At 40.5% G+C, this 15,040-nt stretch overlaps 1 protein-coding gene across 1 annotated transcript in view; it reads left to right on the top strand.

The window, feature by feature from the left end:
• The first annotated feature begins 2,521 nt into the window (after positions 1 to 2,521).
• LOC307008357 (NACHT, LRR and PYD domains-containing protein 3-like) overlaps positions 2,522 to 15,040 on the top strand; it is a 58,756-nt gene continuing 46,237 nt past the window's right edge. The window contains exons 1-3 of the mRNA XM_079631106.1: positions 2,522 to 2,657; positions 6,955 to 7,646; positions 13,140 to 13,265. Coding sequence (XP_079487232.1) covers positions 7,009 to 7,646; positions 13,140 to 13,265 — 764 coding nt within the window. The 5' untranslated portion in view covers positions 2,522 to 2,657; positions 6,955 to 7,008. The remainder of the gene's footprint in view (positions 2,658 to 6,954; positions 7,647 to 13,139; positions 13,266 to 15,040) is intronic.

Consider the following 15,040-nt stretch of genomic DNA (forward strand, 5'->3'; position numbering starts at 1 on the left):
CTTTTTTTGACTGTCATCCGACCTGTCACCAGTAAGTAAATAAAAGAAAAAGGCATTTAATACTTTGCATAGCACATTCCCTTTTACTTGTTCATATTTCAATTATGAGAAAACTGTAAGTAAAGATTTGTTTAATGAAAGTAGCTGTCTTAAGTGCATGTCTATTAAACGCAACAAATGTTCTTCGTAGCAATACTTTCCATAAGGTCATAAATAAACAATCAAACAAATAAACATGCAGTTCATTTAGAAACTGATAAATTACCAAACAGTGTAAGATGTGCCAGTTGCCCGTTTGTGGCTTTCCAAAAGAAGTTTCAGGTCTTCTTCTGAAGAAACTATGCCTGTGATGTACTCTTCTGAAGATGAACATATGTGAAAAGATGACGGAAGCCAGTCTGGTGGGAAACAGAGTAATATTTAGTTTAGTACTTTAGTCTACATTGTCCTTCTTTATTGTTTATTCATTTTATTTAGATCATAGAATGTTGATTTAGATAAATTCATATGCACACATGAAGCCCCAGTAAACACACACAGGTATTTGATGCACATGTAATTCAGTTAGGACAGGTATCTCGTATGAAGCCCCTGTAAACACACACAGGTATTTGATGCACATGTAATTCAGTTAGGACAGGTATCTCGTATGAAGCCCCTGTAAACACACACAGGTATTTGATGCACATGTAATTCAGTTAGGACAGGTATCTCGTATGAAGCCCCTGTAAACACACACAGGTATTTGATGCACATGTAATTCAGTTAGGACAGGTATCACACATGAAGCCCCTGTAAACACACACAGGTATTTGATGCACATGTAATTCAGTTAGGACAGGTATCACACATGAAGCCCCTGTAAACACACACAGGTATTTGATGCACATGTAATTCAGTTAGGACAGGTATCACACATGAAGCCCCTGTAAACACACACAGGTATTTGATGCACATGTAATTCAGTTGGGACAGGTATCTCGTATGAAGCCCCTGTAAACACACACAGGTGTCTGATGCACATGTAATTCAGTTAGGACAGGTATCTCACATGAAGCCCCTGTAAACACACACAGGTATTTGATGCACATGTAATTCAGTTAGGACAGGTATCACACATGAAGCCTCTGTAAACACACACAGGTATTTGATGCACATGTAATTCAGTTAGGACAGGTATCACACATGAAGCCCCTGTAAACACACACAGGTGTCTGATGCACATGTAATTCAGTTAGGACAGGTATCTCACATGAAGCCCCTGTAAACACACACAGGTATTTGATGCACATGTAATTCAGTTAGGACAGGTATCACACATGAAGCCCCTGTAAACACACACAGGTGTCTGATGCACATGTAATTCAGTTAGGACAGGTATCACACATGAAGCCCCTGTAAACACACACAGGTGTCTGATGCACATGTAATTCAGTTGGGACAGGTATCAAACATGAAGCCCCTGTAAACACACACAGGTATTTGATGCACATGTAATTCAGTTAGGACAGGTATCACACACGAAGCCCCTGTAAACACACACAGGTATCTGATGCACATGTAATTCAGTTGGGACAGGTATCAAACATGAAGCCCCTGTAAACACACACAGGTATTTGATGCACATGTAATTCAGTTAGGACAGGTATCAAACATGAAGCCCCTGTAAACACACACAGGTATTTGATGCACATGTAACGTTAATTCAGTTAGGACAGGTATCTCGTATGAAGCCCCAGTAAACACACACAGGTGTCTGATGCACATGTAATTCAGTTAGGACAGGTATCACACATGAAGCCCCTGTAAACACACACAGGTATTTGATGCACATGTAACGTTAATTCAGTTAGGACAGGTATCTCGTATGAAGCCCCAGTAAACACACACAGGTATTTGATGCACATGTAATTCAGTTGGGACAGGTATCACACATGAAGCCCCTGTAAACACACACAGGTATTTGATGCACATGTAATTCAGTTAGGACAGGTATCTCGTATAAAGCCCCTGTAAACACACACAGGTATTTGATGCACATGTAATTCAGTTAGGACAGGTATCACACATGAAGCCCCTGTAAACACACACAGGTATTTGATGCACATGTAATTCAGTTAGGACAGGTATCACACATGAAGCCCCTGTAAACACACACAGGTATTTGATGCACATGTAACGTTAATTCAGTTGGGACAGGTATCTCGTATGAAGCCCTCCTTACATTAGAATCCTACCGTATTTTTTACAAATTCGTCTGCCTCTTGATCATAATAAAACGTAATAAACAGTTACCGATTTCGCTGTTTTGTCCTTGATTGTCCATTGCTTTTTAATGTTTATCAGTTTGCTCTTCATCGTCCACCAGTTCTGTCTCTAATTTGAAAAGCCCGCGGGAAGAAGGAACTCTACTCTGCGCATGTGCGCTGACCTGCAAATTATTATTTCTTTTTTTGGAAAGGGGTGTGACGGCCACACCCTCGGATACGCCCCGCGTGCGTCGCGGTACTGAAACCCCTGTACTTTAGTGAATCCCGTGTGTTTTTAGCGGGAACAGCACAGACAGAGTGCTGAGTGAAACCGAAAGCAGTCTTTGTGTATTCACATATCCAAAGCAGCGGAGTATTCAGAATCAGAAAATAACTTCACGTGTTACGGTAAGTTCGTTTTAATGTTTCATCTCTAAAAATAATACTGATCACTTGCGTAATAGACTTTGTCAAACTCAAAGGACGTTGATGTCACTACTCGATACGTCACGGTGGAAACTGTCTGCCGCTCATAAAATGTCTAAACCTCCGCAGTTTTTCTTTCCTCTAACAGGACAATGTATTCTCCTATTTATTTTAAACCCTGGTCTAGTTTGCATCGATCATGGTTGAGTAGTGTTGCCTGGTGCTAAATACATTTTTAAAATAAATTCGCGCAAACAAACTGAATTATTAATGCAGTACTGTAGGCTGCATTATCCATTTAAGAGTGATAATGTATCATGCTTAGCTAAAAATGGAAAATTCAGCATTTAAAGCATGCCATAAGGTAGGGTTGGGCAATAGCCAGTTGCCAAATAAATCTGATTGTTTGGGCTAAATGGCGATGTGGTAGGCTATAATCTCAGTAGCAATTGTTTTTCTATTTGAATTTTTAAAAATCTGTTATTTAATTTAAAAAAAAATGTATTGCATATCCTGATCAATATTGTCCTACAAACAATGTTCTTGAAGGCTATGGAAACAAACATAGTGAATGTAACCTTGCAGTCTATCTACCTTGCAGTCTATCCAAAAAAAGGGATAAAAAAAAAAGATTTTAGTTAAATTTACTAAACTTAAAATGAAAATAAATAAAAACAAAACTATTATCATAAAAATACAATTGTAGGCAGGGCCGTTTTTAGGCAAAGGCGAACTAGGCGGTCGCCTAGGCCCTAGGGCACCATCAGCTGGAAGGGTGCCAATGGAGACAGGGGTAGCTGCAGCTTGGAGTAATGGGCGTGGCAAGAGGTAGGGGCGTTTGAGGGTTTCTTTTATTTTTGTCTTATGAATATAAAACTTCGCCAAAATAATTGAATTATATAATTTAGTTTTTCAGAAAAATATGGGTTTTGGACAAATTAAGACAAATATGTTTCTCATATCTATTTTAAAGTCAGTCCAAAAAGAAATAGAAAAACGGCAATACAAAAATAAATGTTCAATATCTTCAAGTGATGTGTTACAAACATAGGTTGCAAAAAGTGCATTTATCACAAACAGTATGAATGTTTTTTAATGATTGATCCTATAAAAAGTCGCGGTGATGATGACGTCATGTAACCCGCGCCATACATAAGGTTTCGAAGGTGACGTACTTTTAAATGTATTCTTAATATCATTATTGCTATTTTACAGTGAAAGAAATGTATTTGGTCTTGTATAATTATTTGTGTAATTATAGTGATTAAGTTTATGGCTCGCTTTTATGCGGATCAGGAAGCTTTTCGCGTCCAATTGAAAATACCTTACGGCACGCCCCATTCCTCTCGGCACGCCCCATTCCTTACCGACCTCATGGCACGCCCATTGCTCCAGCCTGCAGTTACCTCTACTTGTGCCAATGAGCGCATGTCTGGCACCTTAGCAGGGGTGTGTGTAAAGCAAAGAGTATAGAAGTAACAAGAGGCGAAACTCAATAGAACGTTCCATTGCAACAAACGCACCCGTGCGCAGAGCTGCAGCTCCGCCATCTTGGACTGAACGCGTCATAGAATTGAACGATACCGGTTCCAATTCAAAAGCTATTAAGGGAACTAAATAGTTGTTTCTCGTTTTTAATATCTCTATAGCAGACATCCAAAGTCTCCCGGAAGTTCCGGGAGTCTCCCGCATATTTATAGCGGCTCCCTGATGCCGGCAAATTAGCTAAAATCTCCCGAAATCTAGAGCGAGCGAGCAAGAGCGCGCAGCTCCAGACCGTGTTGCGCACACGGCAGAAAGGGTGAGGGAGTGAGAGACCTTGCGTGTGTAATTAAACTTTTGCCATGAAAACACTCTGCTTTTATGTTCTGCTTGCAATTTTGTCAATAGTCTGGAAAGTGGAAAAAATTTTTTCCATATGATCCAGGTCTGGAAATGATTAAAATCAAATTCCATACTTTTCCAAACATATTTGTTGCTCAAGAAACATTTCTGATTATCAATGTTATGCTTAATATTTTTGTGGAATCTGTGATAAAAAAAAATCATGATTATTTGAACAATGGAAAGTTCAAAAGAACATCATTTATTTGAAATCGAAATTATATAAATAAAAAAATTAAAATAGGATTACTGCCACCAAAACTTTTGAACGGTAGTGTAGGCCTATATCTGTATAATAATACATGACAGAAATATGTAATAAATGAACCACTTCCAATCAAATAAGAATAACTAATCTTCTGATATTAATCGGTTATAATAATTGATTTAACTTCAACAATAATCTGGCAAATGTCTCCTTTGGAATATAGACATATGGTTGGTCTTGTTTTAAAGCATTCTTGAATTACAACCATTTAAGTTTGGATAGTGATTTTCATGTCTATGCGAACATGGGGGGGGTGACAGTTAAAGGGTTAATTTAGTGATAACAATTAATTAATAAAGCGGTAATTTGCCAGGTTAGGTGTTATCTCTGAAAATATGCGATTTAAAAAGCCCATTTCGACCAAACACATAACGTTATAATAAACTGTTACTGCGGTTATAGGATAGCTTAACGTTACAGCACCTGTTATCGTTGCCGTTAGCTCACTTTGACGTTAATAAAAACCTTTTCTACTTTACCTCTCTGGATCTTTGGTGAATCTATGAAATGCTAGTTGATTGGTTGTAGTTGTTGCAGTTGATGGCAGAACACTGTTTTCTTTGTTTCCAATTATTTCCAGACATAATGCTGTTAATGTTGTATAGTTGTGCTAACGGTAAAGCCGTTGGTTCAGTCCAAAATGGCGTCAGCGCGACCGCAGCGCCATCTAGCGATTGTTGTCAAAACTGCAACGGAGTTTCGCCTCTTGTTACTTCTATACTCTTTGTGTAAAGTGTGTCACGATCACCCTGAAATATGATTGCCACCCCCCACTGGTTCTCCCTAAACTATTGGGCTAGACTAGAGTACTGTCAATCTGACGATTCCTATATGCCATTGGATCAGAGAACTGTCAATTACTGTCTGAATTTTGCATGTAAAGTTTGCATTTGGAGCGCTCAACAACACCATTAGATCACAGAGCTCGGTCAATGCTTTGGCAAATAGCGATTTTTTTTTTTTTAACCACACAATAACGCGACATTTAAAGGCCAATTTAAGAAAAAAAAACTGGTACAATAAAGTGCACAAAGCCTTATTTTGATAGTGTCACAATGTCTGGGTGATGTCCTCTTCCCCCACAGGTGTCAGTCACTATTGGACTACAATCCCCATCACCCTTGTCTGAATCATTATTCATTATCACACTCAGCTGTTCCCACTCACATTGTTAGTGTCTGTCTATTTATACCCTGTCTGTTTTATCACTTGTTCTGGAATCCTTGTATTGTGTCACCCGCTTTCCAGAATCTGTCTTGGTTTGGTTAAGTGTTTATTTCTTGTTTTTGGACTGCTTACATGGATATTGACCTTTTGCCTGTTCCTAGATTTATGATTACAGATTACCCAATAAAACTGCACTTGGACTATGACCCTTTTGTGTGCGTGCCGTGACAGTTAGAGCAGTATTTGTGGTAGTCAAGAAATCACGCTTGATAGCGGACAGATAGTGTGTATTTTAGAGGCAAAATAAACTGCACATTTCTTGATGAATTAAGTGTACAGTTACATTTGGACTCCATAAAGCATTGATCTCTTCCTTGCACCTTCAAGAGGTGTGCGTTTCTGCGCCAATGCATTGTTAAAGGATCAGTGTGTTTTGTAATGTGATACGTGATATAAGTGATCGTTAGATTTATTCAGCGCAATTTACTGCAATGCTTTTTTCCCCTTAGTTGGTCAGAACAAAAGTGGATGTTACTTACTTGTTCAGATGACATTTTCTGAGTGAAAACTCTTATGTTGGTCATACTTACAAATAGTATAATCTGTGATTCTAAATGACAGTATCCACACCGGCGTGGTGACGGAGAGACACACATTCTCCTCAAAACATTGTGTTCATCTGCGCTGTGCTGTGTCGAGGCACAATTCACGTAAAGTTGATAATTCTGCGAATGACTGCAATTGCAGATTTCAAACAGAGATGGCGACAAAGATGAAAAGCTATGGGGTGCAGCTTTAACGCTGCTTGTGCGGTTAATAAAAAATAAAAAAATAAATAAAAAAATTAAAACGATATCAAATTAAACAATCTAGTAAAGCCCACATATTTATTTTTAATTAAGTGCTAAAATAAGTGCTAAAATTAACTATATAATGCATGTTCTCTGTCTCAACATACAGGCCTGAATCAAACCTCTCATCTAGCAGGAAGAGAAGCAGAAGACGGCCTGTAAAATGAGTGTGTGTGAGGAGAGAGAGGAGGAGGAAACTGCCTGTGAAATGAGTGTGTGCGAGGAGGAGCCTTCTGTTCACACTCAGAGATCAGCATCTCCAGAGTTCAGCTGTGTGTCTATGAAGAGTAACAACTCCATGATTATTCCCCCTGGTCTCAGCGATGGACCATCTCCAGGATTCAGCTGTGTGTCTATGAAGAGTAACAACTCCATGATTATTCCCCCTGGTCTCAGCGATGGACCATCTCCAGGATTCAGCTGTGTGTCTATGAAGAGTAACAACTCCATGATTATTCCCCCTGGTCTCAGCGATGGACCATCTCCAGGATTCAGCTGTGTGTCTATGAAGAGTAACAACTCCATGATTATTCCCCCTGGTCTCAGCGATGGACCATCTCCAGGATTCAGCTGTGTGTCTATGAAGAGTAACAACTCCATGATTATTCCCCCTGGTCTCAGCGATGGACCATCTCCAGGATTCAGCTGTGTGTCTATGAAGAGTAACAACTCCATGATTATTCCCCCTGGTCTCAGCGATGGACCATCTCCAGGATTCAGCTGTGTGTCTATGAAGAGTAACAACTCCATTGGTCTACCACCAAATCTCAGCGATGGACCTGCTGTGACCTCTGACGCTGTGTGAGTATTGGAAGTGAAATTATTGAATGAATAATGGTGAATCACTCACTGAGGTTCTTTTCTCTGAAAAGTTAATCACTTTAAAATAAAAAAAATAAAAGATGCTGGTCACCCACTGAGGGTCTAAAACTGCCTGAACTGAGTCCCAGTGAAGTGATTTAATGATCGGGAATTTAATGATCCGGACCTTTTGCAAATGGACAATACACGATGCAGTGATTTTAGAGCTCTTTTTTTCATATAATTGTACATTCATGTTAAAAATAATAATACAAGATTCCTCATCTGAGCTTTATCTGGAGTTTAAGAAGGTCCTTAAGAACACATTAAGAAGGTCAGGTTTAATTAACATTGTTTAATTGACAGTAAACAATGTCATGTAATATCACATTTACCTCAGAAAAACCATATCCAGTGACCATAAATTCGTTAGTCAGCTATATTTTTAAATGTAGATTTATAAATGATTGACCTTAAAAAAATAACTCTAGAGAGGAGCATTTTGCTAAATATAGGCTATTCTTCATTATCATTTCTAATGTTCTTCAATATTTAATGCATGTTTGAATAAATCTGGCAAGTTCTTATGACAGCACCATTTAAATGTTTATATGTCATATAACTTTATTATTATAAAAACAAATATTGTGTAATTTAAGTGTTTGTATAAAAATCATAACATTTTCCTTCAGTATTATAGGCTAATGAAGCCTAGTAGACTACAACTGACTCCCATAGTTAACAGGAGATTTGTTTTCCTAAAAAAAAAGTTTTCAAAGCTTTTGCATTCCCTCGCAAAAGTTTTGAGTTCCCTCGTAAAAATATTTGTGTTTCCTCGCAAAATTTGTGTGTCTTCCCTCGTAAAGTTATTTGCGTTCCCTCGCAAAACCTGTTGTGAGCTCGGACAGAGCTTCTTGTTTCATGTCCAGCTGGCAGCGTTTTAAGCAGCTCCTTATGTTAACAATGGAGCGTTTCATAGTGTTTGAACTTGGACTCAAATATAAAGAAATGCAGTCAGTGCTTAACTCAAAGAGTTCAGTGAAGTTGGCAATATTCACAGATTTGAACTTGTGAGCTAAACATTGTTAAAACACAAATGACACCTGTTTACAATCATAGTAACGCAGGCAACAAAGCTACAACCCAATTTTCCTCAAAACAAGCTTTATAATATAAATTGGTCTCTAAGCAGGTGGCTGAGTCTGAATAAGGGGCCGTTTGCAAATTGCAAAACCCAAAACCCGGGCGCTGTTGCTATTTTCCCGGCGGGATAAATGCCTCTTGCGCCCGACGCAAATCTAAAAGGGATTGGTCTGAAGTAGCTTCATTATTCATAGGTATGGTTTGGGCGTAACGTGAAATAAACCAATCAGAGCATCCTCTCGCATTCCCTTTAAGAGCAGGCGCGCTTGTTCCAACGCGGATTGATATTATAACGGCGGATTTGCCAGCGCACGCCAGGAGCAGTTCACAGCCGAGGAGAGCGACGTTCTCGTCAGGGCCGTAAAACACAGAGAAGTGACATTGGGGATGATGGGAGAAACCCATCCAAATAAGCTTCGGCAGGGTTCGAATTACAAAGTGGCTTTCGGGGGAGCCCTATTTTTCGATCCTCCCTGACCCTGACTGACTTTAACGCTTTTGGTGCATGTTCGGGCATTTAAAACAATAGGTTTACAGTAAACCTATTGTTTACTTAGTAAACCGTTTACTTCAAAACGCTAGCGTCAGTCAGTGTTGTCAGTGTTAGGGCAAACAGTTCTGTCCACGGTTCTGAATCAACCGCGCTTAGGCCTACATCATGCAAATTAGGGCTGCACGATATTGGAAAAAAATTACATTGTTTGTGCAAAAACGTACAATTACATTTTTTTTCCCCAACAATATATATTGCGATATTGAGAGCCATAACTCCAGGCTAAAGTCAATAATTAGCATTCCATGATATTAATAATTTCACTAATAAGCAAGCTTCATTACAAGTGACAAAAAGGTCACTTAATATTTTATTCCAAATTTAGAACATTTCTGTAAACACAAAAGCAGAACACATTTTTAAATAAAACAGCAGCTTTACACCAACCCCCTGATTGGTTTAAAATCAATATAACTTAAAATAAATATATTTTTTATAAAAACAACTTATAAGCATTTTGGTTCACAATCTTTTAAGTCAACTTTTCTTAGCCAAAGTGCCAAAGTAAAACAGTGTTGGTCATCATAATCATATGAAATAAACAAAATGAAATAAAACTTTAATATATTTTTATCTTAAATTATTATTATTAATTATTAAATCTTCTAAACAGATTAGAGAACATCTTTCTGTAAGCAGAAAAGCCGAACACATTTAAACAGCAGCTTTAGCCTACACCATACCTCCTGTCAGCGCCACCACTCCCACTCAGCTCTCAAGAGCTGAGGGGGCACCAAAGAAATTGCCTAATGAAAAATCAATAATTATAATGCCGATATTATTTCAGTATAGAAATACAGACATCCCAAGTCTCCCGGAAGTTCCGGGAGTCTCCCGCATATTGATAGCGGCTCACTGATGCCCGCGAATTAGTTAAAATCTCCGGAATCTAGAGCGAGCGCGCCCGCGAGACAGAGACTGTGCTCCAAACCGCGTAGCGCGTGCATGGCAGAGAGGGAGAGAGAGCAAGAGACCGCGCACGCGCGCCTCATGAAGCGCATCGCACATCGCGATGTCGATGTTAAAACAGAATATCGTTCAGCCCTAATGCAAATCTTGATAAAAACAGAATAACAAACTCACATAACAAAAAAATGGACAGTGTTTTAGAGCTCCCCCTAAATGTCTCAAAGTAGGCTTTCAGGGGAGCCCAGGTCCTTTTCAGGGGAGCCGAGCTCCCCTTAGCTCCCCCGTAATTCGAACACTGAGCTTCGGTTAAACAGGCGTATAATTTGGGTAAATGTGTAGCCTAATCTAGATTTTTTTTTATCTAGATAGATTTTTTCCACATCTTCACGGACACAACAATGATTTTCCTCGTGTGTTAATATTTGTCCTCGTAGTAATGTATGATTTGCAAAAATTAAAACTGCTGCGTCTGTTTATATTAGAGAATCAAAGTGTATGTGCGTTAACACGCTACATTATTAGGCCCTTAAAATAGCCTACCATATGACTAACGCGCAACGCGCCACTGTCTTTAGACTGAGTTTTTCCTGGTCAGTGGCGGAATTTCTTTCTAAAACTGGAAAATAGCACCAGGGAACTTTTGCGCCGGAACACGCCTCCTCTTTCTGCCGAACCGGCCCCGTGAGCGCAAGTTCATTCCCTAATTTATTGACGTGTGTTTGTGGAGGGAAAAGTCCTCTGTGCGCAGGTGCAAAATAGGAATGATACATGCGTCGGTGTACAAAGTCAAAGTCACTGTGACACTCTGGGGGCTTTCACACTGGGCTCGTTTGTTGTGGTTCGAGCCCGGGCACGATTGTTCCCGGCACCCCCGCAATGTTGGTCTGGGTTCACACTCAACTTGATTCTATCGAACCCTGTTGCGTTTACCTGAATGTTACGTCATTGCAAACGTGCGCAGCGCATGATAGAAACAGAACGCGGGTCAATATATTGTGTTTCTTTATTAATTCAGTGCTATACTATGTGCAGCTGAGTGAACAACACAGGTTTACTGTGCGTGTGTCGCATAAGGTAGTCTTCTGCTCCTTGCAAACGGACTCTTTTGAGGAGACAGTGGATTTCAAAATGTGTTGCCCTGATTCCACGAGCAATGCGCGAATACACTGCAGGCTCACTCTTGCTCGTATCCAAGGTAATTCATCAACACTATCATCCCTTGCATGTGTTTTATTTAACTGAATACATCATAATAAGCTAAAACGCATGCACAGGTCACTTTACTTCCTGAACAAGTGCACACCCGAGTCTGTGTTGCTTTCACATTCACGCGAACCGCTGCACGGTTCGGGAGCAACAAAACTCAGACCACCTCCTCCAGGTAGTCTCGGGTTCGGTAACCCAGTGCGCACCCGGGTGCATATGACGGCATTCACATTAGCGATTGTTCATGCGAACCGTGCCCCGTTCCGAACCAAACTACCAGTGTTTAAGCCCCCTTAGTCACAAAATTCAGTTCACACATCACTGCTTTCCTGCTGGTTTTACTACAACACGTTCATAATATGATTATTTATTATGAAACAAAATTAATAACTTCACTGTTATTAGAAACAATATTCAATAATACACTGTTATACAGTGTAATGCCATCAAATTCAGTAAGCAATTATCATGCAAAAGCTATGGTTGTAACTAGTATGTTAGCTGCGTGCCAACATCACTTGTGTAAAGAATAGGCCTACTTATTTTTTGGCTATTACTTGCCAACCTAGACTAAGTGTTGTTTAATCAGCAGGAGAGCAGTGATTTGCAAACTGAATTTGGGGACACTACAGTGTGTTACATTGAATTTATGACAATTTTTGTAGAAACGTTTTTGGGGTTTTGCACTTTGCAGACGGTCCCTTCGGACTTGTCTCTCAGCCACCTGCTCTTAGAGATCAATTTATATTATAGAGCTTGTTTTGAGGAAAATTGGGTTGTAGATCGTTGTCTACGTTACTATGATTGTAAATAGGTGTCATGTGTTTTAACAACGTTTAGCTCACGAGTTATTGATCCGGGAAGTTAGAATCTGTGAATATATTCCCAACTTCACTGAACTCTTTGAGTTAAGCACTGACTTCATTTCTTTATATTTGAGTCCAAGTTCAAACACTATGAAACGCTCCATTGTTAACATACGGAGCTGTTTGAAACACTGCCAGCAGGACATTTAACAGACAAGTTTGTCTGAGCTCACAACAGGGCTGCGTTTAGCCCAAACAAAAAGTTGCAACATGTCTTTTAAACAGAACCGGTGGTGCGTTGAACACCCTGTTCTGATGACACAAGAGTTGCAACTATGGCAGCTGGGAAGACCATTCTTTGTGTTATTTTTAAATAATTTTTAAATAAAATCCGCCCATTGTGCGAGCTAACTCTTTAATACCGCGTGGTTTACATACATGTTGCTGCTGATTGGGCTGACATTTTTGACACACCTACCAAACAAGAGAAAACGTATCTCAAACCCTGTTGCACACCGTTTCCAAGAAACGTTGTTCAACCCGGAAACCATAGCAAAACGTTGCACATCGGATTGAGATTGAACTGCTGGTTTTGCGAGGGAACACAAATATCTTAGTGAGGGAACGCAAATATCTCAGTGAGGGAATGCAAATGTCTTCGTAAGGGAACACAAATATCTTTGCAAGGGAACGCAAAAGTTTCTCGAGGGAACGTAAAAGATTTGAAAAAATTAGTTTTCTCCCATCCCAAATTTTTTCCACCACCACGTCCCTTTAGGGGCTCTGTAGTTGTTTTTGTTTAAAGGTGTTAATTGAATATATAAGACAAATCAACTTTAAAGAAGCAGTATGAAATATTAATGTATTTTTTTTCAGTATCATCAGCAAAAAGAGAAAGAGAGCAGCATCTCCGATATCTAGCTGTGTTCCTATGAAGAGTAACATCTCTATTGGTCTGCCGCCTAATCTCAGGGATGGACCTGCTGTGACCTCTGACCCTGTGTGAGTATCATGTGCATCTCTGTATTTCAGCTCTCAATTCAGAAATTGAGAAGTCTCCTTTGACCACCTCAGAGTGTAGTGATGTAGGGTGGAATATTTAACACAAAAAACAAGATTTTACAGAAAAAAAAGAAAAAACTGTGGTTTACTGATCAATTGTGTCTGTCTTTAAATGAATTTAATGACAACTAAAAGTTTTCTTAAGGATAAAAGGGATTCTGCTAATGCTGTAAACTAAATAGGGATCCCTTAATTGCACATTACATTAAAGGTTAACACAAGAGTCGCTATTTATTTTTCGCTAAATTGAGTTGCTATTTATTTTTAAATATAAAAATCTACACTCAAATAACACATTGTATGTAAACTACAGTTCTCTTATGAGAGTACTCTCATGTTGTGTAAGCTAGCTTACGATACGGGAAAATCCCTTTTTTCGAGAATACTGAAGCCAAAAATTATCCTTAATTTTGTATTATATTGCTGCAGCGAGCAGACCTAGACGAGGCAGCTCGCGCGCCTATTGGCTGCTCTGCGGCAACTTGCTGCAACCTATCGGCAGGCTGCCTGTGACGTAAGCACCAATGAGGGCACTGGCGCCAGAATGGGCGTGGCTTATGCCTTTATAAGCCAGATCCCGATAGGATGCACTTTGATTTTTCATCTCTTCAGCGAAGTGTTCACTTCACATTGCTGGATCTCTGGAAGAAACCTGCGCCGTCGAAAAGGCACTGCAGCGGGACGAGCCATCTGCATTGCAGAGCCAAGTGTCTGATGAAGCTGGCCGTCTTCTCACCGCCTTCAGCCGCCGTTCCTGCTGCACCATCCGGCGCCCATGTCCTTTAACTCTCGCTCCGTGTGTGTTCGCCGCCGCCACACTCACCTTCTTCCTAAAAGAGCCGAGGCGTTGTTTCAAATGCCTCGTGTTTCCAAATGCGGCTTGTGTAGAGCCCCTCTCAGCGACGGGGACTGCCACATCCTGTGCGCTTCCTGCCTGGGACGTGACCACACGCTTTCCCAGGACGGCTGCCCTGAATGCGATACCAGGACTGCGTCGACCCTGCGGGCTCGACTAGCCATCTTTGACGTGGACTCCGCGCTTCTGCCTCTCTCGTCCGGGCCATGCCGCAAGTAGCGGCGCTTGCAGAGACCGCCGGACTGTAATCCTGTTCGCGAGAGCACGCTGGTGGAATCCCCGCGTGCATTGCTTCCTGAGTCTCCCACCTCGCTCACGGATGGTCAGTGCCCGTCTTCCGCCACCACTCCCACCGTGCTTGACAAGTTTGACGGGGACAACGTGGACGCCCTGCGCTTTGCTTCTTTACGAAGGTCGCGGAGGCGGCCATTGCTCCCATGAGAGAGCATGGTGTTCATATCCTCAACTATCTCGACAACTGGCTGATACTAGCACAGTCTCGGGAGTAGTTGTGCGAGCACAGAGACCTAATGCTCAGGCATCTCACAGGGTTCCCGCGGGGTCTTAAAAAGTCTTAAAAAGTCTAAAATTCTGAACTTTAAATTTAAGGCCTTTAAACGTCTTAAAAACGGACAGATTTTCATCCGAGGTCTTAAATTTAATTTAGTCAGGTCTTAAAAAGGTTTTACCCTCGTTCATTTCCTGAAATGCTGGCCACACAAAGTTATTACAAAGTAGCAAAAAAGTATCGAGTCGTAGCCTACAAAGCGGAGCTTTGGCATCAAAAACATGGCATCTCCTATCATTTGTACGCTGATGACTGCCAAATTTATTTGCCAATCAGAAAGCATGAAGGCAG

This window comes from Phoxinus phoxinus (genome assembly GCF_949152265.1).
Source record: "Phoxinus phoxinus genome assembly, chromosome: 1".
NCBI classification, from domain to species: Eukaryota; Metazoa; Chordata; class Actinopteri; order Cypriniformes; family Leuciscidae; genus Phoxinus; species Phoxinus phoxinus.